General features: G+C 42.9%; 1 protein-coding gene across 1 annotated transcript in view; it reads left to right on the plus strand.

The window, feature by feature from the left end:
* The window catches only part of cep104 (centrosomal protein 104), a 35,055-nt gene that overhangs the window by 6,876 nt on the left and 1,020 nt on the right, over positions 1-27,159 (plus strand). The window contains exons 6-21 of the mRNA XM_084014640.1: positions 778-854; positions 1,311-1,479; positions 11,024-11,179; positions 11,305-11,532; positions 11,988-12,206; positions 12,906-13,073; positions 13,845-14,018; positions 17,378-17,554; positions 20,381-20,581; positions 21,394-21,489; positions 21,730-21,811; positions 22,640-22,715; positions 22,851-22,959; positions 23,071-23,209; positions 24,632-24,699; positions 26,408-26,495. Coding sequence (XP_083870766.1) covers positions 778-854; positions 1,311-1,479; positions 11,024-11,179; positions 11,305-11,532; positions 11,988-12,206; positions 12,906-13,073; positions 13,845-14,018; positions 17,378-17,554; positions 20,381-20,581; positions 21,394-21,489; positions 21,730-21,811; positions 22,640-22,715; positions 22,851-22,959; positions 23,071-23,209; positions 24,632-24,699; positions 26,408-26,495 — 2,227 coding nt within the window. The remainder of the gene's footprint in view (positions 1-777; positions 855-1,310; positions 1,480-11,023; positions 11,180-11,304; positions 11,533-11,987; positions 12,207-12,905; positions 13,074-13,844; positions 14,019-17,377; positions 17,555-20,380; positions 20,582-21,393; positions 21,490-21,729; positions 21,812-22,639; positions 22,716-22,850; positions 22,960-23,070; positions 23,210-24,631; positions 24,700-26,407; positions 26,496-27,159) is intronic.

Consider the following 27,159-nt stretch of genomic DNA (forward strand, 5'->3'; position numbering starts at 1 on the left):
AAGCGGCACTGCTGTTGATTTTTTAAAGTTAACCTTGCTATACATAATGCAGAAAGAATTGAATTCACCTTAATTATTTTGGAGTCCGTGTCAGAAAGTAGTGAGAAAGTTTCTGTTTTTTATAATGTGGGTGAACTGACCCTTTAAGAAGTATTAGTTTGCGTGAACTAAGTGTGCTTATGGCCAGTGCAATCTAATCTGTGTCAATGAGTAATGAAGACAATGATACATTAACACTTCAAACTACGTTAATAATATTAGCCATTAATCTAGGCTCCATAAATCAATGGACTATCTATGATGACTTTTATTGGCTCTTTGTAACGTTCCACTGTGTGAAATAGTGACGTATTTGGCTGCTGTTTGTCCTCCACATACGGTGATTAGATAAATGGACAGTGTTGTTCATGCTTCTGGCTAACAGGACGTCCTCCATTATATTAAATGCTGGTTTGGTGCTCTTGAAGTACTGAATGATGTCATCAGTAGACAGTATTTCCTGTTCTTGTAATGATTGTTCGTTCAAGTTCAACCTCAAGTGATAGCAGTGTACGATAACAAGTCTCCATATATGGCTGTAGCTTTGAGTTACTGACTAATAATTAGGTTTGCATTAGTGTGTGTGTGAGTGTACTTTATTGCCATTTTAAGGTCGAAAGAGTTTTTAAGGGTGAAGTTGAAGGTCACCTTAGAAAACAATGATCAGGTCTTCCTGAGCACAGTCAAACGCGAGTATAAACGCACGTGTGTGTAATTTGTCCATCTGTTTACCCCCAGCCAAGCAGAGAGCAGCTGATCGAACACTACCTCAACAGTACCCAGCTGGAAACCGCCTTGGACACGACCTTCATGGGGTGAGGCTAGGACACTGAACCCGGGTTTCTTTGTCTTGTGACAATAACATTGTTCAACAAAGCCATTTAGTCTGGAAGACAACCAATAACGCATTCAAGGTCACTCGCATTTGAAGACGATGCAGGTGGTGGCCCGTGGAAAGAGGAAAACACATTTCGAAATATTTCTTTTTTTCTTTTATATATATCAACCCCCAAGGGACGTTTCACCTCAGGGTCTCACTCCTTGGGGGACGATCCATGTTTTTCCCCTTTGATCAAGATTTGCACAATACATGTATTCTACTCTGGCATTATCTTGAGTGAATTTAAACAGAAAATAATCAATTGTGTTTTCTATATTCAACATGTTTAATAAGTGTAACAAGGATCAGAGCTCACAGAGCTTTGTTGTCATGAATTAAAAAAAAAAAATTCAGTGGTTCAGTTTGTTTTTGTGTCCTGTCTTGCACGCAGTAAATCTGAGTCCATTTCCCCCTTGGATGACCTGGCCTTCGACATGTACCAGGACCCCGAAGTTGCCCACATCATTCGACTCTTGGACCAAAAGAAGCAGGACATGGTCCAGCAGGAGAAATACGAACAGGCAAAGAATCTGAAGCAGGCCATCGCAGACCTGCAGAAGGTACACAGTAAAAAACAAAGTGTCAATTTAACTCTTATAGAGTTGAATTTAACTCCATTTCAGATAACATTTGGTCCCACTCAAAAATAGAGTAAAATTTACTCAATGGCCAGTGTCAAATTCAATACTGAACTGCTTTGATCTAAACAATAATAAATTAATAATCAAATAGCAAATAAAACACAAACAATTGAGGTTACAGTCACAACTTCCTTTAATGCTCACCAGATGAAGCAATACGGAACAACAAAAAGAGCTGTAAAGAAGGTGACAATAATGAAGGTGTGGATGCTGCTTCTCGTAGGCCCCTGAGCGAGGAGGTAAGGCTGGCTGCTTTGGCTGATGTTGTTGAGATGCTGCTGTACACTGGTTCCAGCCTAGAATCAAACATTAAACAGCAATATTTAGTCACCAGTCTCTCGCAATAAATCACTGTACATGAAACTGAAGTGATGAAAAGCATATGACAAACAACTGTCCAGCATACTTTTATGAATTTGATGAGGGGTTCCACAGCCTGACTTGCAGAAATCTTCCCTGGCCTCTTCCTACCCTGGGCAGATGGTGGCAGGAGATGAAGGAGCAGCAAGATGGCTGACATGTCACTGTCACAGCCTAAATGGCAACAAACATCAGGTTAGCATTAAGATAATGATAGGTTATAATTCATTATATATTATATTGAATGAATGCTGCATTTTGGAGCACAGAGGAAAGGAGACTCGACTTATACCATGCCGATGTATGCTTAAAATATCAATTTCTAAAACGTTAAGTCCTATTTTTATCAACATTGTGTCTCATATTATTAATTTCACACAGTGAGCTGGTCGTTATGGAGAAATAAACCCAGTGTGAATGGAACCGGACACGGACAAGCACAACTTAACAACTTTATTCCTTAGTGAGAGCTAACAGTACAGTAGGCTAACTGGCATGCGCAACTTCACTGTCTTTGTGTAATTTTTTAAGGCACCACTTTGGCCAATTCAGAAAATGGCAAACCGACCAACTGACCGTTTGAGTCGTCGAGTATTGAGGCCACATGTAGGAAGAGGGAGAGGGAGGGGGGCTATGCCGTGGTGTAGCTACTTCTTAGCTTCAAGCTAATTTGCGGTTAGCTTAACGATTAGCTTCAAGCTAATTTGCGGTTAGCTTAACGATTAGCATACTAGTAAACAATAACATAAAACGTTACCATAAGACAGGCAGCATGTCTTTGTGTGTACCAACATTGAGGAAAAAGACATGCAGTTAATTGTGCAGCTTAATTAACGAGAAATGTCGAACTTCTGAAGCTAGCAAGTTGATAGTTGTATGGGACATGTAGCTACTCGACAGCCATTCAACAGAGGAATGAGCAACATGTCCTCAATCTACATTTTTGAACCGATAAAACCGTGTTGAGATGGAAAACAATTATTAATCGTTCATAATGTTACTTACCCGACCCAGGCAGGACTCCAGACCTGACTGCTCCAGAAACCGTTAATGTGCCGCCAGTGTTCAAGACGTCACGACCGACTGGCGCGGATTTGTCACTCAGTGGAGTTAAAGTTCAATCTGAAAGATCAATTCTGCAGCTCCTCCCCCTTCCAAGATGGCAGCATGTCCTTTGTCTCTGTCAGGTGTCTGTCTGTTTTAGTGTTTTTTGTGGATTTTAAGGATTTTTATCTAAGGATTTTGCGCCGATAAATGGCCAACTCTCAAAGGTCTGTGGATTGTTCATGTTTTGTCTGCTTTGGAAGGCTGCTCTGCCTTATGCTCTGGCCTGCTCCTTTTGCTTGTGGACTGGTTGCTAGCCGTGGCTTGTTCCGAGCTCTTTGAAACTGTGAGGTGCGATTGACTTTCTGCCTGGAGCTGCTGTAGTGGGGCTTGAGATTGGTCCTAAATCACAGCAGCACACAGCAGTTTCTTATACACTGCTTTGGGGCTTGGGATCCACCTCACCCATCCTGCACTGCTTTAGAGGCCTGCTCCATCCATCCTGCTCTATAGCCTAAGGCCTTTCCATCCAGTCACCCTGCTCTGTATCCTGCGGCCTGCTCTGCAGCCTGAAGCCTGAAGCTTGCTTCATCATCCTGCTCTACAGCCTGCGGCCTGTTACATCCTCCCTGCTCTACAGCCTGCGGCCTGTTACATCCTCCCTGCTCTGCAGCTTGAGGCCTGTTACATCCTCCCTGCTCTGCAGCCTGAGGCCTTTCCATCCACCCTGCTCTGCAGCCTGAGGCCTGTTACATCCTCCCTGCTCTGCAGCCTGAGGCCTTTCCATCCACCCTGCTCTGCAGCCTGAAGCCTGCTCCATCCACCCTGCTCTGCAGCCTGGTTCATCACCCTGCTCTGCAGCCTGAGGCCTTTCCATCCACCCTGCCCTGCAGCCTGCGGCCTGTTCCATCCACCCTGCTCTGCAGCCTGAGGCCTTTCCATCCACCCTGCCCTGCAGCCTGTTCCATCCACCCTGCTCTGCAGCCTGAAGCCTGGTTCATCACCCTGCTCTGCAGCCTGAGGCCTTTCCATCCACCCTGCTCTGCAGCCTGCGGCCTGCTTCATCACCCTGCTCTGCAGCCTGCTTCATCACCCTGCTCTGCAGCCTGCGGCCTGCTTCACCATCCTGCTCTGCAGCTTGAAGCCTGGTTCATCACCCTGCTCTGCAGCCTGCGGCCTGTTCCATCCACCCTGCTCTGCAGCCTGCGGCCTGCTCCATCCACCCTGCTCTGCGATACACCGCTTCCTTGCACGTCGTATTTCTTTCTTGGGACTAGACTCTGTGCAGGTACTATGCATTCTTTATTCACGGTCCTCATCGCTACTGTGACTCTCTTGGTCTTTGGGTTAACCAGCCACCATGGGGAGTGCACATCAGCTATTGTGCTTTCTCCTCCAATTATTCCAAACCCTGAAACCAATAATTTGCTTAGTGAACGAAGTGAACAAGTGCTGATTCATTTTTATATGGATTCTTTTATCTTTGCACAATGGTTATGTCTTGTTTGCACCTCTGTCTTAGAATCAAACTTCATATTGTCTGATAAGTCTCTTGTCATGTTGCATGCTAGACTACACTCCAAAACAGAAACACCTAGCAACCTTGAAATTACTAGGAAAAGATTTCTGTTGTTTATTTTACTTTTGATCTCTGGTATTCAGCCAAACCCTGGTCCTGGTACTGCTATCTGTAACACACCTGCTGAATTTAAGGATAGAACCGGGCTAGGTGTAATCCATTTGAATATTCGTAGTCTGCCATCAAAGATTGATATGCTGCACATCTGGGCAAAATCAACTGATGCAGATGTCATTGTTCTGTCTGAAACGTGGCTTAGCAAATCTTATTCTGACAAAGCCATCTCCATCAAAGGGTATAATGTATTTAGGGCCGACCGCCCCAAGAAAGGGGGCGGGGTTGCAATTTATTGTAAATCAAAATTTAATGTAAATGTCCTGCAGTCCAAATCAATCAGTAAACAGTTTGAGTTCTTGGCCATAAATCTTGAAATTTCAAATGGGTTTTTTTATTACTGTTGCGGGCTGTTATAGACCCCCATCAGCTACTGCTGAAGCACTAACTTCTCTGAATCAGCTTTTAGCTGACCTGAATTACAAGGAAATAATATTAACTGGTGATCTAAATTGGGATTGGTTAAATTCTAAATCCGATGCCTTCAAGGATTCCTGTGTTTCATTAAATCTTACACAGCTCATTGAAAGCACCACACACCCTAACTTGAAGTGTCCAGAAAAATCATCTTTAATTGACCTGTTTTTGACTAATGCTCCACACAAGTACTCTATGTCAGGTGTCTTTGCAAATGATATAAGTGACCACTGTGTGATTGCTGCAGTCAGAAATGCCAAAATTCCAAAATCCAAACCTCGTATTTTGATAAAACGTAATATGAAGGCCTTTGTTGAACAGGGGTTCTTCCATGATTTATATAATTTTAACTGGGACCGTATTGAATTGATTGATGATGTAGAGACTGCATGGCAATTCTTCTCTGAGGGTTTCTCTTCCCTGCTTGATAAGCATGCTCCCTTCAGAAGATATAGGGTTAAGGGTAGGGATAATCCCTGGTTCACGCCTGATTTAGCCGATTTACTGCATCATAGAAATCTTGCCTGGGCTAAGGCCAGAAAGACTCAGTCTGAGGCTGATAAACTTATATTTAGGCAACTCAGAAATCGTTTTACCTTTCTTATCAAAAAAGCAAAGTCCAGTTTTTATCTCTCTACAATAACGAAAAATCTAAACGACCCTAAGAAATTTTGGAAAGTGATCAAATCTATCTCAGCCACTGATAATCATAGTGAACTCCCATCCTGTATTGCTAATGACGCTACCACTGTAACTGACAGGGCTACAATACTTGATTGTTTTAATAATCATTTTTCTGCCTCGGGTTCGTTATTTTCTAGGTCTTCTTCCACGATTGCTATGCCTGCCCTTAATCCTGTGTCCTCTGCCCTAGATGTTGGTAACACATCTCTAGGCCATATTTCTGCTGGTCAACCTTCCCTTGTTTTTAGGTTGTTCTCAGTGGAAGAGGTCCTTAGAGCTCTTCTCTCTCTTGACATTACTAAATCTGCAGGCCCAGATCACCTGGAACCATATTTTTTAAAGCTTGCAGCTGATTTTATTGCCAAGCCTCTTCAATATCTTTTTAACCTGTCTATCACTACGAATTGTATTCCTGAAATTTGGAAAGTTGCTTACGTCCTTCCCCTTTTGAAAGGGGGGGACCCTACTTGTTTGAATAATTATCGACCTATCTCCAAGTTGTCCATCCTGTCGAAGGTCCTTGAAGGTCTAGTAAATGACCAGTTGAAGGATTTCCTTCATACTTACAACATTCTCTCTCCATATCAATCCGGCTTCAGGAAACAACACAGCACAATTACGGCCACCCTCAAACTCACCAATGACATAATAGACTGGCTGGATCATAAGAAATTTTGCACAGCTCTTTTTGTTGACCTTTCTAAGGCCTTCGACACAGTCGATCATTCTATTCTGAAGCGACGACTGCTCAACATAGGTTTATCTGAGCAGGCCGTTGGTTGGTTTGATAATTATTTGTTAAATAGAAAACAATGTGTTCACTTTGAAGGCAGTTCATCCAATCTGCTAAATGTTTCTACCGGTGTGCCTCAGGGCTCAGTTCTGGGACCAATTTTGTTTGTTATTTATGTAAATACATTGGGCAGAAACATTCCAAATGCCAAATTTCATTTTTATGCTGATGACACGGTTATCTATTGTTGTGGCTCCACTCTTGCTGAGGCCCTTGGCAACTTACAGATTGCTTTTAACCTTGTGGAAAGTCAGCTCATTGAGCTAAGACTTGTCTTAAACGCTGTCAAAACTAAACTGATGATATTTTCTAATGGCAGGGAAGTACCTGTGTCTCCTCCCAGCATTTCGTCATTACAAGGTTGTGAGATTGAACTTCTGACCTGTTACAAGTATCTCGGCATTTTAATCAATGATCGGCTTTCTTTTATACCACATGTAGAAAACCTGGTAAAAAAATTAAGACTGAAACTGGGATTCTTTTTCCGTCACAGATCTTGTTTTTCTTTTTCTACCAGGAAAAAGTTGGTTGCTGCCACTTTCCTCCCTGTACTTGATTATGGGGACCTCTTGTATATGTATGCCCCTGCAAACTGTCTGCGCTCTCTGGACACCGTGTATCATGGTGCCTTAAGGTTTGTCACTGGATGTAAAGCCCTCACTCACCACTGCACTTTATACGCCCGAGTTGAGTGGCCATCTCTGGCAGCACGCTGCCTTATACATTGGCATATTTTTATTTATAAAGTCATTTTGGGTCTGCTCCCCCTCTATTTATGTAATTATCTCTCCAAATCTCAAAGCAATTACCGCCTACGTTCAAATGAGTTTTATTTATTAAACGTGCCCAAAGTTAACACTGAACTTGGTAAGCACTGTTTTAAGTACGCTGCACCTGCTGCTTGGAATGCACTGCAGAAAACTCTAAAGCTAAAGGAGCTGATCAACCTTGGATCTTTGAAAACTCGTGTGAGAGAAATTGGAGCAGCTTCATACCGCACTTGTTCTTGTTTTAATGTGAATCCGAACTTTTAGTCCTGTTGCTTTTATCTTGTGTTGTATTTTATCTGTGTGTTTTGTGATTTCTGTGTCATGTATGTGTAGTAACTTTTCTGCTGCTGTCTTGGCCAGGCTTCCCTTGAAAAAGAGGCCATTGTGTCTCAATGGGACCGACCTGGTTAAATAAAGGCAAAATAAAATAAAAAAATAAAGTTACACTGCATGTCTGCAGGATTTTACACTGACTTTTAACTCTACTCTCTGTGGAGTTAAAGTTACACTGCATGTCTGTGGGATTTTACACTGACTTTTAACTCCACTCTTAGAGTGGGTTTACTCTCCATATAGTTGTAAATACTCTTTCTAGGTTAAAATAGGTTGACTCTGAAATATTGACACCCCATTTTTTACTGTGTACTGCTAGGAGGTAGAATAGGGGACTACAACAAATTGACACCAAACATGTTTTCACACTGTCAGCAATATGCAGCACAAATACTCAAATGTGTTTTTCATGAGTTACTCATATTCTGAACAAGTTAAATAATTCATGTTTTAGGTTTGGAATGGATTTAAATGGGCTAAAATACAATACAAGATTGTTATTAAGCTAACCGAAACAAATTGCCTCACGGCCGTTGCTCTTTACTAACCAAGAACACATGAGAATGATTTCCATTTTGTTGTGTATTTCTCTGTAAGAAAGGGAATCAGCAGATATACAGTAACAACCGGGAACTCTTCTTTTAAGGCAATTGCTTTACAGATTCTGTTTCATTCACACTTCTAAAGAATGTTTTCCCCCACATATTTGGACTGAAAAATGCCATTTATCTATGAAACGTAAGGAGTCAAGCTGCCGCAGAACAAGTGGATACCGTTATATGACCTTAATATTTGAAGTTGCCTTGTTTCAATGGCATTGGGATAACGTGCCTTTGTTTCAGTACAAACAAGTAGTATAGGAACACACAAGCACACATACCGGTATGCAACATTTCCCTGGTTAATGGAAATATTGCTTTCCACAAAAGGCTTTAGATTTAGGGAGGAATACCTGGGAATACATTTACTCAAGTACTGTAATAACGTACAGTTTCTACTTGCTTTCTACTCCACTATGTTTCAAGTGGGTGTGTACCGTGTTTTCTTTATTGGCTTTGTCAGCTATTTAGACTCTGCGAACAATGACCAAATGTATGATTTTAAGGGAATTATTCAGGTCCAGGTATTTTCATTCACGCACCGCCACTTTGAATAATATCTCTTTTGCAAAATCCCAACTCAGTGAGGCTTGTGTTCGTTTAACAGCTATCCAATGTAATTTCACCACTGTTTGTAACAGTAGTTGTTAAACATTGTTCAGATTCCTGTTACTGACCTCCTTTGTATACGGCGTTACCATGCTGACCATGAATTCTTAATAAGCTCAACAGCTGCAGTGATGGTCCCCTGGTAGTGTCTCTTCTATTCCCAACCACATGTCTTGCTGTGGGCTGCACGGTGGTGTAGTGGGTAGCACTCTCGCCTCACAGCAAGAGGGTCCTGGGTTCGATTCCCGGGTCGGCCCCGGGTTCCTTCTGTGTGGAGTTTGCATGTTCTCCCCGTGTAAGCGTGGGTTCTCTCCGGGTTCTCCGGCTTCCTCCCACAGTCCAAAGACATGCAGGATGGGGATAGGTTCATTGAAGACTCTAAATTGCCCGTAGGTGTGAATGTGAGTGTGAATGGTTGTTTGTCTCTACATGTTGGCCCTGCGATAGACTGGCGACCTGTCCAGGGTGTACCCTGCCTTCGCCCAATGATAGCTGGGATTGGCTCCAGCCCCCCCGTGACCCTAAATACAGGATAAGCGGTAGACAATGGATGGATGGATGGATGTCTTGCTGTAACCAGATAACACACATACACACTAGCACCTTGTTAAGCATGGCATATTAACATGCAGACAAAGCTGTTGCCAAGGTAGTCATCCTGAAAATCCCTTGTCGTCGCACCCTCAGGATGTCAGAGGATGTATTTGACGGGATATCTGAAAACAAAATACAAAAAGAGGACAGGACAAAAGGCCTGGTGTATTCCTTCCATTTTATCCGGCCAACTTGGTTTAGTTAGTTACGTAGTTTGGAAGGAGCTGAGGTGCGAACTACATGCTGGAGATCCTGTATATATATCGGAGAAACAGCCGTGCTTATTGCACCCATTGGTTTTGTCCAAAAGAGTAAAGAATCACAAAGCGTCGATGTTCAGACTGTGTCACTTGGCACCTGGTGAACAATTTATTGCAGCTTTATGTAATTTCCTGACTAACTGGAAGTTGTGGTCAAATTTCCAGCCTGTAAATCTTAGTGATTCACTATGTGGCACACTGACAGTTATGCAGCACCAGGGCTGAATTATTGTGAGGGGCAGAACTTCCTGTGTCCAATCCAACTCCATTCCCAAACCAGCTGCACTTAGGTTTAAAGGATCATTCTGGTTAATAACAAATCTGGGTGTGTAATGTTGTTTTAATTGGTTGTGATAAGACTGTGCTCACCAAAGTAATTGGTTGAATTGCTCTGGGAACACGTTGATATCAGAACATTGAACATTTGTCTGATCAGATGAGGTTGTAAACAACCTGACGATTGGGGAAGATTATCTAAATCCCTTTACTCAGAGGTGAAACGGAAAGTAAGCACACCTGAAAGTGTTGGTAATAATCCCTCATTTGAGAACCAAGTCCAGTAGGTCATAGTTGTTCTGATTGGTGTTCACCATTTTCTCTTCCAACAAAGTTTGACCAACCCTAGTTTTTTTTGTGTTTTTTTTTTACAACCAGTCTATCGTGTGACTGCTTGCGTTTCTTGCCCCATTTAACGTATTTTTTCTCTTAACTTTATTTTCTCTCAGGAATTAACTTGAGTACAATGTTATTTTCAGCAAGCATGAAAGTAAGATCAAAGTCGTAATGAACTGGAGTAATCCTTTAAGAAAACACCACGCCAAGAACGACAGCAGTACAGATGAAAGTGTATGTAAGATCAGGACCGAACCAGGGTGCCTGAACAGTGCACGGACTGTATATTTCCAAACATGATAATGAGGATTCATGTTGCAAAGTGCTGTAAATACACCAGCAGGAGATCTACTTCCCCCTCCAAGATAAGAACAGATAATGGAAAACAATCCCTCAAACTGTCAGCAGTGGTATGTAAAGTTAGTAAAGATACAATATAGTTTTAGTCAATTGTGGCCACAGACTGTATAACAAGTGGACGTAGGTATCGTGACGTCACCGTTGGTTGGTGGACTACGGTTTTAAAGCCTCCAGTTATGACATCTTTGATTTTTGCAACCAGTGAACAGAATTGACTATATTTGGACTGCGGAGGAGCGAGACCATCAAGATCATACAATGCCACGATCCCGTGTTTACTGTGTAAACGTACATTGAAGGCTGTCTTTCCTTCACCATGTCCCGAACTCTTCCAGGTGGGGGAGCGTTTGGCTCGATATGATGTGGAAAAACGATGTGCGATAGAAAAGGAAGACTATGACCTGGCCAAGAAGAAGAAGGAGCTGATGGAGGAGTACAGGAGGAGTGTCTACCAGCAGCTGGAAGTCCACAACCTGCTGGATATGGCGATGGTTAGTCACCAACCACTGATGGCAGGGCTTCACCTGTTTGCGCCGTATTTTTGTCCAAGATGTTTGTGTTCATGAGTTCTTCCTCCTAAACTGAATTCTGTTCTGTCCTTCCAATGTGTCACAAGATCACACGGGCCTCAGATTTGTCCCCAGCCCAGGATCCTCCCTCCCTTCTGCCTTCTCCAGGTCATGGTTCAGTCCCCACCGAGCCCCTTGTGACCACAGACACATTCAGGAAAGGGAAAAAAACCAACACTCCTCAAAACCAACAGTCAGACACAGAAACTGTTGTTCCCAAAGTGAGCGCCCATCTCGACACACCGGGCGCCCCGGCTGCTTTACCGATGAAAGACGTAAGTGACGCATCGCAACATCTTTACACAGCATGAAACATGTCCAACACCAGCAGACACTTAAAAACAACTCGTCCAATACGGTATGGAACACACCTTCTGCCTCAAACCTCTGTAGTGTTGGAACACAGAGCCCACAGGGAGATGATGACCAGTGGGGGCTTTTAGGCTTTACTCACCACCTACTGAGAACAGCCCTACTGCAGGTTTGGGTTTCACTATTTAATTAAGAGCGTGCAACAGTTGGCTGACTCCAGCGGCTGCCAACCTGGCCTCAAGGCAGGGCTTTGAGCCTTGTACGAGGCAGCAGGGTGCCAGTTGCCCTTGGGGCACAGGAGACGGTGCTGACTGCATGGAAATGTATATAAAGTAACATAATTAAATGGTGAACGTTTTACAATGTACATATCATATTCCAAGCTTTTAATACCAGTGTTGTTGTCTTGTGCCAACAGGTTACCAGTGTGCCTTATGATGAGAGGCCGCTACCGACCCTTCAGAGGAGGAGAGACTGGTCTGTGGAGGCCACTCTGGGCACTATGGAGCTTCACTCCCCCCAAGCTGATGCCCAAAGGACTCCACACAGCCCTGAGATGAGCAAAGAGCCAGAGCCCCTGACAGAGAATGCCCAGAGAGAGGCTGGCCTTCCAATAGAGGTGTATGGAGAAAGCCTGGTAAGGAAAAAAGGTTTTCGGTTTTCATTTCTACTTCTACATATTGGTATGTGCTCCGAAAAATACTCTTTGGTATATCTTCTGGATATTTTGATACACAAACCAGATATCAACCCCCTATTTTAGCTGTCCCAGATATATTTCTATTGGTGTATATGTCAGCAGATAAGTAACAGGATGCTGCAGAACATACATATCAAACATACTGTGTTTTTTTTGGTTTCCTTTTGGTTTCCATCAACTCTTGAAAAGAAATGTCCAGCTCTGTAGCTGCAAGATGCTCAGCTCTGTTTTCAGAAGGTTTATGACCTTTGTCTCTCTTACTGTCTTGTCTGTTGTTTGGTGCTGGGTAGGTATCATACAGTTGGTTTTATAAGAGTTTTTCTGAAATATTTTGCCTGAAAACTAGGTTGCTGAAAGTTAAATTTGTTGGCTGTAAAACCAAAGAAATCAGCTCACAGAGTTTGGTTGGTTGGCAACTATTTTAACATTCTTTATAGCCGTTAAATCCATTGATAATGATTATATAAGAAATATTGGCAGAGCTTTAAGGGATCCTCATCACAATGTTTATGTTAAAAACATACAGTATATAGAGTTTACGATACACAGCACCTCTAAAACATGCTGTAACACCCACACAACTGATCTTTGTGATATCTCTCTTGCCTCTTCGGCTACGACTGTCGTCTTCTCCAGGTGGCTGGCGTGTATTCTAAAACCTGGTCCTACAGAGAGGATGCTCTCCTGGCTGTTTACAACAAGCTTGCGGAGCTACCACCCACCACCCCCAAGGATGAGCTGAGAAACATGACAAGAGCTGCCATCTTCCTGATCAAGAAGGCCCTCCCGGATAAAGTGTCATCTGTGAGTCATGTTCCCAAAAGATAATTGTCCGGGCGTGGATGTTGAATGTCCAGTAAAGCTGAACTGTTAAGGTGTTATGGATATGTTTACTTTGCTCGTGTCAAAATCTTCGATAAATCACGTTCTCTGGATTCCTGTTGCAAACAGAACTAACGTTGATGTAGTTAAAAAACAAGCACACACATGCACACACTTAACAGTGTTCCCCCCGTCCCACATGCAACCCCGGTTCTCTCTCCCAGAGCTGGCTTCCTTGAACAAACAGTTTTGACAAGGATGGCCTTGTAACTCCTCTCTGGCAGTCGTCTACAGCTTGTATGGTAATCAAAAGAGTAGTACCACAATAATTCTAGTGATTTAATCTCCTCGCCACATTGACACACTGAATGCTCCACTAAGAAGTCAACTGTTTAATTTGCACTTCCATAAATGTGCATCAGTCGTTAAATACACCTTTCTTTGGCAACTCGGTGGTCGAGGCTGCATGTCAAATCATTTCATCCTGGGCCTGTAGCCCAGGGTGTTTGTTATACGTCTATTCAGTCTAAATGTACCTCTAAATATTTATAACGCACTGGTAATTTACTTGACCTGTTAAAAAACAGATTAGTTGGTGTATTTGCTTTACTGATCATCCCTCTTCACCTGCATACTCTAACCAACTCAAAGCAAACATTGCCAAGTCTAGCCTCTCTGCTAATTGACATCACCCAGGTGCTGCATTTCTTTGGGAGAGTTAGAAGCTAAACGTCCAACTGGCTCTCTCCTTAGGTTTTCCATGCCTCTTTGAAGTTGCTTCGGTTACTGCTGAGCCAGCTGATCCCAGGTCTGGGGCTGGGCCGGGCCGAGGTGACCCACTGCATAGATCAGACTTGGGCCAGCCTGCTTGCCAGGACTGGAGACTCAGCCAGCCGCCTACGGGGCATGGCCACTGCCTTCATACAGGTATTGTAACACACTGACTTACATGTTTATTTGACACCGGTTGATTTCCATGAGCCCTTTGCTTCTTGTCAGCCTGCCCTCTGCTTGGATAGCAGCTTTGCTTTGACTGAAGAGAAGATAATTCATCTGCATTTACCCCCTCCACAGTCTTTCCCTTCTGTAAAACTCCATGAAAATATTTCACTTATAATGTTGGAAAGTCAGCTCTCACTTTCTTTTTTACTCCATGAAACAATGTAAAATGTACTGAAGAGGCTGCTGATGTCATTGGTGCTAATTTTATATTATATTTAAAATTTAAAGTAGTATTGATTTTTTAATAGTCAATTTATACACATATCAACAGGGTGGAACTCCTGTCATCTTGTAACAAATGCAGAAGGATTTGTGGACAGTGTCCTCCCTGTCCGATTAGGCGGGTCTATGCAAGACTCTCAAGGGTGGAGCAGTTACCAAGACAACCTAAAATACATTAGATATCAAACCACCGTACAACTCTGCACCAATAAAACCAAATAATGGGCATAAACACATGATGAAATATACACGTGAAAGTATTTACAATAGTTAATGCACACAGAGGCACATATCAGAGGCATTGCTCCTTTTATGAAGACATTCCAAACCAGAAAAGAGAAAATATTTCATGATTCATTGAAGGGTGGATCTGCTATGGGTAGGGATTTTCAGTAGTGTGAGAAAGACATTAGATCACAGTTAAATGGTGAAATAATTAATGAATGCCTAGACTTAAAGTCGAAAAGGATTCTTCACTGAACTGTCTTTATCAAGAGGTTGGATTTCTGAAAGAAAAAAAAAACAACAGTTAAAATTCTCCTCGTGGGGGACCTTTATGTTATTAAAGTAAACTTGTCATTGATAAGATTCGTAATCACAGTAGATAAATACACAAAACGCATCACCAGAAATGACTTGCGTGCACCTGCAAGGCTGACTGTATTCTTGTGTGTGTTTAGCTGGGTTTTTATTTGCATGTGAACACAGATAATGGCTTTGGTCAAATGGAGCACGTTTTGTTCGGTACAGATGAAATCAGTCCGATGGACAGCACCCGCAAACATTTACAAGACCGATTAGAAAGGTGCTTTATTTACACACCCCACAGTAAGCAAACAGAAGGAGCAGCTCCAACATTCAATCCAACTTTCCTCCAAAGGCAAACTTTGGAAAAGATATAGTGTGTGCTTGGTTCATCTGGTTTTTTTTGGGACAGTGTTATTGCAACATACTACTTCATCTCTCCGAAACTGAAGAAAGATGCAACGCCCAAAAGAAAGTTGTGTTATGTTAATTATAAACAGCCAAAGAGAGACTTGTGGGTCTCACTGGGCTCATTTGAGTATGTGCAGAAACAGGATACACATATGTATGAAGGCAGGATTGGGTTAAAAAAACTGTAGTACTCTTGTACTGTTAAGCAAAAAGGACATTTCTTTCCGAATGAGATATTCTTTTCATATCCAAGACATCGTTCAAACAGCAAAGTGTCAAATCATAGCCAAGAATGCCATTTGACAGTTACAGATCTTTAACCTGTAATGGCTGTAGCTCCCACTGTATACCATCGGAAAGAATAATGTATGCATACATTTATAACTACCTGTATGTACGATGAATGAGGTTGTCTGTCCTTATGCATCCTGCTGATTCAGCAAGTAGCTAAACTGGGGGCATTGCTGTTTTTGTGGTATGCGTCTTAGCTCCAAGTTCTCAGATCTGTTAGTTGATGTTTACATTTATTTTTCTTATGGGCTTAAGTGTCCACCACTGGGAGTTATTTTGGGTTGCTGTTACATGCGAATACAAATACAAACCTCTGCATTAGCAGCAGTATCTGTGTATTATTAACCCTAATCAAATAGATCATAGTGTGTTTATTACTTTTTGCCTATCAGAAAGGAGTTTGTAAAGTTTCAAGCTTTCCTAACATGCCATTGACCTAGATGGATTCACTACCTGCATGCTGCAGTGTGCCATACTGTAGCTTGATATATGTGTCATGCTCTGCCACAGCCTTCAAACAGGCCCAATGTTGTAGTCAGCCTGACTGCCTACTCACTCCTTGTAGCTTTTTACTGGAACAGAGCCGCCAACGCGGATTCCAAACAGGAAGAGGTGGTGTTCGTTATTTGTGTCCCAAACTGAAGGTTGGCTCTTTCACTGCTGGGTGAGACCAGAAGGTTTTACTGGGCTGGTGGATTTAGTGATGACATACAGTACGTAAGTTAATGGGTGCATGGGTGTGTGTGTTAGTAAGAAAGGGATGGAGGACTACCACAGTAGCTTCACTTTCAAGGAGTTCAACTTAGGCCACAACTGTGCTGGCCATTACCATAGTGTCTCAGCCCTGTGAAATCATCGTCTCTGAAATCATCGCCTGAACACATCCAGAATGAACCCCGAGTTCGGAGCTCCGCAAGAGCAGTGACTGAATGCCCTTTACAATTATATGTTGTTGGGTTTTTTTTTTTTTTCTGTGTATTTGTCCCAAATTCCCAACATACATTCCACTCACCTAGAGAGACCAAAAAGGCAAACAACTGTTGCTTTCCAAGGACCATCTTCCGTTTTACTTTAATTGTACACTTGTATTTTCTGTCACGACTTGTCTCGAGAACAGATGCTTATGTTGAATGACAAATCACCACGTGCAGCACCACACAGATATGTTTTTGTTTTTACGAAGCATACATGGCTATTTAATTTAAAGGTGCGTACTGTAAGTTTACTGTCGCACCTGGTAGAGCGGGGCTCTATGTATTAAGGCTGAGTCCTTGCGTTTCAGGTGTGGATCCTGTGTGCCTGAAACTGTTTATTCAGTGTTCCTACAGTGTAAAACAGAAGTTTTTCAAATGTTCTTGATTTTTGATAATGAAAGTAGTTTACCAAAGTTGCCAGATGTCTAATGCTACCTCAGGCCCTAACAGGAGGACTGTGTCTGTCTCTGACACCTGTATTGCTGGTTCTGGTAAAGATCGTTACTGTACATTCAAAATAAGAGACAGTGTGCATAAAAATTCTGCTTCATTTTAAAGTTGATAAAGTACAGATATTTGGGTTATTTTTATTCTAAAATGTAGATGAATAAAACAAAATAGTGATCAGTACGGAGAGAAATAGCAAACTTTTTAAAGGCAAATGTAGTATATTATGGTTTCCATGCATACATTGGTGCATTTGCTATGGATAGAAATCACCAGAATGAACCAAATAGCAACACAACATTTTTAAATCCAGTCCATCCTGGACACAAGTAGAAAAAACTTCACCAGCACCCATGTACAATGACATTGCATGACTTCTGCACCAGAAAGTCCAAAGTTGTTTCTTTCTTTTAGGAAATTGCCATTTTGAAGGATGTACGCGCCCTGCAGGTAATCCCTGGTGAGCTGGTGAAGCCCTTCAAATCCAACTTCCCCTCTCGTCTGGCTCGAAGTCGGGCCGAGCTGCTCGAGAAGCTTCTCGCTGAACTGGGTACGGAGAACTCTGGCTTCACCCTGGACAATGTCATGACGGTAAAGACCTGAGTCATGCTAAATGCATCTCTATCCATTTATTTTGCAATGTTTATGTCCTTAATCGATGTAAATTGTTTTAGTCTCTGATGCGGAAATATGGAGTGGACGCGGTTATAATTACCTGTTCAAAAGTTAATTATCTTTTTTCTCTTGGGAAATCAACCCATTGTGTGCCTAAGAAACTTAATTTAAACAATCTAACCCCTGCTGTTTGGGAGCTGATTTTAAAGCTGTAAATGTAGGGAAATAGTCTCAATATTAGCAGCATCAGCCAAATAAATGTCGCTGAATGTTTCGCCGACAGATTTCTATGCTAGAGCTGTTAGTAACTGCTGCGGTTTTGGGGCGGTTATGTGTCTCTTACCAATCTGTAAATTGCAATTACGACATATGGTAGCATGAAAGCACATGGGAAGCAAAGAGAACAATGCTTGTTTTATTTGAAAAGTAGGCACCCACCAAGCTGATTTTCCGTTACATTTGGCTTAGTAATGACTAACTGAAAGGGGATCAGTCCCTCCCTGGTTTTCTGTGACCACTCAGTTCAACAAGACAGACTGTCACTACGTTCCAGTCTGAGTCAATGTTGTCACCATTGGCATCCACTTTACGTCCCCTGCACTCCTCTGGTTTCCAGCAGTGACCTAATATCTATGTGCAAACTATCCAACAGTTGACCAGGCCGCCCTGCTCTCCCATCTCTAGTTTACGAGCGGTCCTCCACCCATCCCCCTTCGCTCAGCTCCGCACATCTCTTTATCAGGGAGAACAAATTGTTAGGTTTGTCCACTGAGTTTCTCCGCCTTCTGAAGCCAAATCCACACAGGTGGCGTTGGGTGGCCTGTGTTTGCATGTTTGCACATGCTTGCTCAGCGCCTGTCACCTTTGTGTTGGCTGCGTCCCATGTTTGCCTGGGAAACATTTCCCAGTCTGGATTGAGATGCGACGGGAGGGCTGTGCTTTTTTTTCTTCTTTTGATTTTCACATGAAACACTTGAGAACAGTTGGAACAGATGGGAAACAGAAGAGACACCAACTTTAGACTGAAAGAATGAATTTGATTGTGAAATAATGGACTTGCCTTTGATCTGTTGAGTTTCTTGGAAGGCCACAATGAGCGACATCATCACATTATCTTTCAATTACGTAGAAAGTACAGAAGGTTTAGGGCAGCTTCTTCCTGCAGTAAACTTTATTGTGCTTAGTAATTGCTTGTACACCTCGGGAAACACAAAGCTCGTCAACAGTATCAGCTGTACGTGTGAGAGGAAAAAGAAAACGATAACCCTCAGGCAGTAAATAGGGGTCGATACACTACGTAAGCATCGGCATGTGCCAGTGGAGACGGTGATGACAAGAGCTTACAAGTCTTCGTTTCAAAATATGGATGGAAATGTATGCATTTCTAAGGTGATGTAACCCCCAGCCTATATGTGTATAAACCTGCAAATACCATGGAGCCTTTGGTTTGGTGGTAGTAGCCCCCACTCAGATTTAAACAAAGAAGTTACACTACAGACACAGGTTATATCTTTCAACTTATTTAATACACTTAACTTGATAAATGACTGAATCTTTGATTCACAGCTAAACCCTCAACTGGTTTTTGCCTCTTGTAAGATCATGTGACAACCCCTCTTGACAGCTCAACACTGTTAGCCCTATATTTTGCGCATTTTTTCCTTTTCCCCCTCTGTTACCTGGGTGATCTGCTCTGAGGCGGGGGCCAGAGTGGGAAAAAAAGGGGGTGATTGAATTTGCTGTAATTAAAATAAGAAGTGTTTGCCAGGGACCACAGAGAATAATGTGGTCCCTGTTTGTGGGATGGGTGTCCTTTATACACAGTTTAATTCTGGATGTTGCCGTTGTGTCGTGACGGTCTTCACACGGATGGATAATGGCCTCTTTTTTACGTCATGATGTACATTTCCTTCAAAGGATTTCCTCAACTATGTTGCACATGAAGCTAGACAAGCCAATATTGCTTGATAAAACTTATATTGTGGTAGGGGTTTTAATTGCACTGTGATTACTGTAAGCCACAGTTGGTCAGTAATCAGGTTTCTGATTATTTACTCATAGCCTGTGTGACCTTTACAAAAGGTCATGTGTTCAGTGGACATTTGATCACCTGGTTACAGACCCCCATTCACAGGTTCATCAGCTATTTTGCTTGACGCACTTCGCCAAAGGGGCGTTTTTGAAGCGGCTGCTCCTGTTGCGACACGTTTCAGTGTGATCGGGGGCCTTAACAATTGAAAGGCGGGGGCTCAGAAAAAAAGGCGTTCTCAGGGCATACGCTCTCTCCTCTTTGAGACACTGAAAAAAGACATGGGCGCTCAGAAAAAGGCGCAATGCGGAGACGGGCCTGAATCCTTCCTGTGTCCCCAAGGTGGTTTGCTCGTGCTCTTCGGTTGACGTTATGGCATCCTCTCTACCACCTTTCTCATCCCCTGAAGAACAGCAAATGCTGTGTTCAGTTCATGCTTTGCACATCGAATTTAGATGTAAGAGAGAAGTAGAAGAGGTTTTGAAGAAGTGGAAAACTCTTTGTATCCTGGGCTAATCCCCATATGGGCAAGTCTATTTCAAAGCAGCGGCTCTCCCACTGGATTGTGGGGTGATTGCTCTGGCCTATATGAGTCAGGGTTTGGGTAGCATGAGTGAGACGTCTCACAAGACAGCCCTTCTTGCTGGGGCGAAGTGAGAAATCAGGTCACTGCAGAATGCCAACTGAAATGCACTTCCAAATATGCACTTCCAAGTTTAAAAAATCTTGCTCAATATGCCGTGTTAATAGAAATCCTTGTTTTCCTCCAACAGTTCTGTACAGCAGCTTTAGAGCACAATGCATCAGCGGTTCGAGAGCTGTCGGTGCGTGTCATCTTATCCATGTACCAGCAGCACGGGGCTGCCGTCGCCCGATACCTTCCGCCCAACGACGCTGCTGCACGAAAGAACTTCCTCTTCAAAACCCTCTTTGATGGCTTTGCCAAGATTGATGGAAAGCTGGTGGACACTCAGGCAAGAAGTGTCTCTCATAAATACTTAACATCGTCTTCACTATAAAGAAGGAATGTAAAATAAATAGTGGATATCTTCTTTTTATTTCACAACAAAATGTAACATTTCAGATATTTATGTGGGTGTCTATATTCACTGTGTTCCAACTGTCGGGCCGGAGGTGTGTTTCGCTTTTTCAAACAGATTGTAGTCAACGAGGAGCAGCTGGTAGATGGACAATGAAACTGTCAGGCAAAGCAGATGGGAACACTCTCTCAAGAGGTTTTTAGAGAGGACTGCATGACGTCATGTCTTTTTTATTTTTTCTGAGCTGAGTTTCATGTTGCACCACAGACGGCTAACTGCCTCTGCTGCTTCCTATGCCAAAGCCAGCACAGGCAGTCTGTCTTTTACTCACCTGGCTAAACAAATAATCCGTGACAGATCCACGCATGCATCTATTGATGGTCTAATGTAGACACAGTATGGCATTTCTTTCAAATCCTCATTAAACAAGTCTGCTTGTGTTCCCAAGCTGACATGGTGTGATATTGTTTCGCGGTAAAGTTTGTGACTCACACAGTGATTAAGTTTAATTTCTTGCTGGCATCAACAGAAACCGAGCCTTCCCATTACCTAATGGCGTTAAGAGTCTATAGAGCTTTACGCTGTTCAACTTCTAAAGACTAATATAAATACATGAAAGCTGGCAAGAAAGATCTGTGATTGTCAAATGATAATAACGGGAGAAAGACAGAAGAAAGGGAGCAAACACAGGGAAAATTAACCTAAAAAACGGACTAACTCTGAGGCTGATGTCACTTTTCTCCCAGACTTTGAAGAAGGGAGGTGGTCAGCAGGATGGGCAAAAAGAGAAGGCGGAGATCCACTCTCTTCAGGAGCAGCTGGCTGCCTTGAAAGAGATCACAGTAGGTGGAAACTGCCATCAGACTGCAATTACATCACTTGTTGTAATGGCTACTAATGTGTATTTATGACTCCACAGTGACTTGGTAGAATTGTGACTGTGTAGGTGGTCAGAAACTCCCCACGTATTCAAGATTCTATGTCTGAAGCCACCGTAAAGTTGTGCAGAGCTTTTCTTGTGTGACAACATCTTTGGACCGTTGCTTTCTGACACCCAACCATTTATCTGTCTGCTTGTGAAGGAAAGAGGGAATGACAGTAACACAGGAAAAATGCCGAAGAAAGAAGCTCCCAAAGTCGAGTCCCAAAAAGCTGGCAAGACAAGTACGTACACATTTGCTTTAAAAGTTTAAAACACAAAGGGATATTGCTTTATGGCAAAACAAAACAGCAATATGGTGCTGGTATAGTCTTTTGAGTCATACAAGCATAAGTGCTTATGCCTTAAATGTGGCCCTTTATATGCAAGATGACAGTTTGAAGGCACCTCTGAGGTCAGGACTTCTGACATTAATGGGAGAACGCATGCTAATTAGACACTTTTGTCCTCATTTTTTTTTATTATTCAGCATGGCATTGACCATTTTCAAAGGGGATTAGAAGCCTTACAGCGTCTGCTTTTGTTGCCAGTTGCCCAGCAACAGTGCTCTCGAGTGTTTAACCACTTGAACCCTGAGTATGGTGCTCATCTTAGCACGTCCTTAATAGTAACAAAAGCTTCGCTTGAAGGCAATATAACAATATCTAAGGCATGACACTGACACTGCCGTTCATTTCCGCCATGAACCCGAAGAAATGGTGCAGGAACACCACAATCACTAAACATAGCAACACAAACGAAAACATTTTGAAGCTCACGCCTGTCAGTTTGACTTCATCTGACTGATATATTTTTATTGGTAGCTAGTTCAGTAGTTCTGATGTTGTATTATATCCCCTTGTATGACAAAGCGTCCACATACAGATCCCTATTAACAAAACTGTGCAGCTCTGACAGTAGACAAGTAGACTCCATCTTTACGTCAGGTGTAAGTTTGAGGCTATTGTTTCTTTGCATTATGGAGTGCTGGGTCTCATTGGGGTGCTTCTCATGGGTGGCCTCCAGTTACTCCAGTCATGACAAGTAACGGATACCGTCTTCTTGATTTCCAGCTGTCACAAAAGTGCCACAGAACAAGGTTACAGACAGTATTGACGTCCAACAGCCAACCAGCAACTATCTGGACAAGTGAGTGTCTCGTAACTCAGTGGAGAATAATAGCTGTGCCTAATTCAACTCTTTTTCAATGTGAAGTGTTCATTGAACTTTCATTCAGTGTACCTGCTGATACATTACATGAAGGGGTTTGATCTGATCTTTCAGCCTGTGCATATTCTGCGGCAAAAAGGACGAGTCATTCACAGAGGACGGATTGGACCTTCACTACTGGAAACACTGTCCTATGCTGAGACGCTGCGATGATTGTAGACAGGTAGACGGTTCCATCTTTTAAGGTGTCGCCATCTATGTCATCTGCCCAGCTGCTTAGTCCCTACCTCAGCAATAAAGCTTGAAGGCTTTGTGCTCTGCGTTGTGTTCACAGGTAGTCGAGATAGCCAGCCTCACCGAGCACCTGCTGGGTGAATGTGAAAGCAGGTCCAGGTTCAGCCAGTGTCCCCGCTGCTCAGAGGCCGTGGCCACTGAAGATCTGAGTCGCCATGTCCAGGGTCCCACCTGCAACCGTGAGTTCTCACTCTCACTCATTATTTGATGGATCGCATTTGAAGGTAGAATCAATCCACAGGACCGGCTGTGACCTCCACTTTATATTTATTTGAAATTAAACAAGGACTACAAGATTGAAGTGATGCACTGTAATTTAATGGTGTTTGACATTCTTATACGTAGTTCCCCTTGAATAAAGGCATCATATTGAACTATGAGGCCAGTAGATTACTGGGCAAAGAAGATACTTGGTGTCTTGCCTGGTGATGCTCTGTGAACCAGTGCTGCAGCCAGCTGCACATCTTGCTTGTTTTGGGAAGGAGGGGGGAGGGCTTCAATGTGGTTGACATTAACAGAAACACATGCTCAGTTCGACTGAGTTCAGGTCATTGTCTAGGCTATTCAAAAATATTCCACCTTGTGCTACAAACTATTGGACTACTTTGGCTGTATGTTAGATTCAAGAGTCCGTGTCCTGCTGTATTGTCCTGAAATTGGGGGATTACATGCCACAAGTACTAGCTTGTCCTTAAAAACGCAACACTCTCCTTCATTATCTCAGAGCAAGTTCGTATCTACCATTGAGGACACTGTTTCGTTCATTGAGAATAAAGCTGACGAAGCCAAGATAAGATAAATGTTATTTTCTGCCTGGTGTGGCATCTTTCAACGTGGAGAAAGAACAAAAAAGAAATGAACGTTTCTAGAGGTTCCACAGGGAAAGAGAAAAAGAGAAGTTGAGAAACCTAAGAAAAGGTGTGTGTGTGTGTCTTTCTCTGACACACACACACAAACACAGGTTGCACATTTTGTTATGTAAATATATCTATTGTTAACCAAACTTGTTAAGTGCCTTTGTTGGAGATACTGTATTTCACAGTCTGTTAATTTGTAGGCGTGGCTTGCAACCTGTAGATCCAGATCTATTCAGGTAAGCAATTAGCCACTCCATTGATGGTCATGTACTGATGCACATTAGATTACAGACATCGCTATACCTATTTTTGACTGTGGCCACAATTAAAGCTCTTTTAAAATGTGTTGTTCACGGTGCTACACAGAGCCCTTTGAGGAGCCGGTAGTCAGTATTTTCCATAGTGTTGGTTTCAAACCACCAAGCCCTGTTACCAGTATTTACTATCTGAAAGCTGAGGTCAGCTTTTCTTATAGGATCTTCTGGTCTCCATAGATAGCTGACACTAGTGAGCTTTGTGTATCACCATGACCTTTAAGACTCTCTCACTCCCTGTTGGTGAGCAAACAGACATTTGAATGATGGGTCGGGATATATTGTTTTTACCCTATTGACCATGTTCACATTCCTCCAAGGTGTATTGTATTTAAAACGGTATCATTTCATCATCGTCTCCGGCATGTTCAGGGGACCTTTTCTGTAATTGTATAGCAGGTGGCATAAAGGCTTCCTGTTTCTATTTCAGCCCCCGTCACGGGTAAAGGCTCCAACCACTGTCCTTTGTGTCACATCAACTTCCTGCCTGGAGAGAAGGTGAGATTATGTTGTTGTTTTTTATTTAACCTTGGTTTAACCAGGTTTGTCCCATCAGGATCAAAGATCTCTTATACAAAGGAGTCCTGGTCAAGAAAACACACACACACACACACACACACACACACACACACACACACACACACACACACACACACAGAACCCTAACCCACAACAGTCAGTAAGAGATCCACAAATTGTAATGAGCACCGTGATGCACGCTATCCAGCAATGGCTATCAAAGGAAGTTATGGCTTGATTATGTATGGCATGCGACATAAGCAACAAATTGACGTACAGGGAAACACGTGTCAACCTGTTGTACAGAGCTGCTGCCTAGAAGATAATGGCAGTTCAATTAAGGTTTTCATAGAAGTTGGGTGTGAACTTTTCTATTTTCCCTCTTTCATATCAACACCGAAACACAAAACACATCTATTATTAGGTTTGAGGAGCAAACAGGTGTTGAGGTAAAATACCGTTGACCTTTGATTACTTCAAAGGAGGCAAAGCCTTTGTTCTGAATGGGCTGTTTGTCTCAAGATGAAGGAGGTACCATCATCATTCTTCACATTCCTCTACGTTTGAGAAGACGTCAGGACAATATATCCTAATTGGCTGTTGATATTAAATTCGATATACATTTTATCAGCTGGACTTTCACAGTGGTTAATGATAGTGCAGTTATTGTGCTGCCTTCTGTAAGTTAATAATTGTGTTGTTTTAATATTGGTTCAATGTGCAGTAATGGACAAGGTCAGTTTGCCTTTGATTCCAGTAGAACCGGCAGTTTCCCCCCTCGCCGTTCACTATGTGGGCAATGTTTAATAAATAACAGGAAACGGTTGCAGTTAAAGACTTACTGGTAATCCTTTTAATAGGAATCAACATGGAAAAATGTCACCAAAATGGTTAACTCAACTGTATGTAACCAGTGCTAAACAGTGCTCATATATCAGCACCTTTGGAGCTGCTCATCTAATACGAATCCTTTGTGTCTGTACAATGAGTTGTGTCGGAACAACAGTGTAGCCTTTCGTTTGTCTTCTGTTACGTTTCTGTCGTCGTGGAGTCGAATGAATCGTGTAACTCGTCTTTCAAGGAGCCACTAGAGCTCCCTAAATCCGTCTGACCAGCACACCTCCCGACTCTACCTGTCCCAGTTTGCAGTTTAGTTTGTTACTTTTCGAAATTAAACTTTACGACACAAGACACGTCGGTGTGCTTTTATCACATTTCGCTAGAAAGCAGCTTTAAATAATGATATCACACCTGTGTTGTTGCTACTGAGACATCATGTCTGCTGTGTGTTACTATGCTTAGCCCTGATGTGAGTCTCTTTGTCAACATTTTTCTCATCTGGGAAAACGTGATTAAACTTAAAAACGTTACAACTTCACCATTTAACCTTTTTCATTCCCTGCAAACCACTGATGAAAAGATCTGATAGCTACTGAGATTATGCCCAAATGTTTGATGAAGTCGCCCCCCCTCGCCCACCCTTACGAATTAATGAAAACTCACAGAAAGTCCCACTCTCACCGGCCGAGCTGTGAGCTGTGAGACCCAATGAAAGACTGCAGTGTTAGTGGGAGGGTTGGGCAGCCGTTTGGGCCTTGACTGGTCCTACAGTCACCCGTGGCTGTCCCGAACGAGAAAGTACCTGGGAGAGGAACGGACTCACTGAGCTACTTTGTCTCTGTTCCAGGCTTGGAAGGATCACCTCATGAGCAGGGAGGGCTGTAAACAAAACTCACGCAGGACTGCGGTGTCCCAGAGAACCCAGCCAGCACAAGGTAAAGCATTCATACACCTCTCTGCTCACACCCACCTTCCCCAAACGCTCGGTGTGCAAGCTATACAAAGTGCCCATGCTTGTTGGTCAAAAATGTCATGTTGCAACTTTTCCACGGTGGTTTCCTGCCCCGGAGCGCAGAATAAGGCACGTAAAAATAGTGACAGATTTCATTTGGAGCCTAGTGTAGTGGGTGTTGGTGAGTGATGTTTCACGTCTGTGGTTGTATTTGTAAAAAAAAAGTGAAGCACGCAGTCGTTGACTGTAAAAGTCCGGACGACCATTATTCTGTTGAGGGACGTCTCGCATTACATTCATCACCATCTTGATGCCAGAGTGAGCGATGGGCTGGGCAGCATCACACGAGACCACCACTGCTGAATTTATCACCGTTTTTTATTGGTAAATCTGTGTATCCGTGCAGCTCACAGGAAATGTTGCATGCTGGTCCTGGACATGAGCTAGTCCTTTTGAACTGAACTCTCCAAGTTGTATCAAGGCACGGCAGCCGTCGCCACCGGTAACCGTGGGACTGAAATCTTCAGGATCAACGCCCGTTTGATAATGCATGCTGGCTTTTCACACGCAACAAGGAGTCATAATGACCCTCTTGATCCTTTTTCAAATACGCCTGTCTCTTTTATCAAGTGAGGGATTTGCTCCAG

Source organism: Eutrigla gurnardus (genome assembly GCF_963514095.1).
Source record: "Eutrigla gurnardus genome assembly, chromosome: 8".
NCBI lineage: Eukaryota > Metazoa > Chordata > Actinopteri > Perciformes > Triglidae > Eutrigla > Eutrigla gurnardus.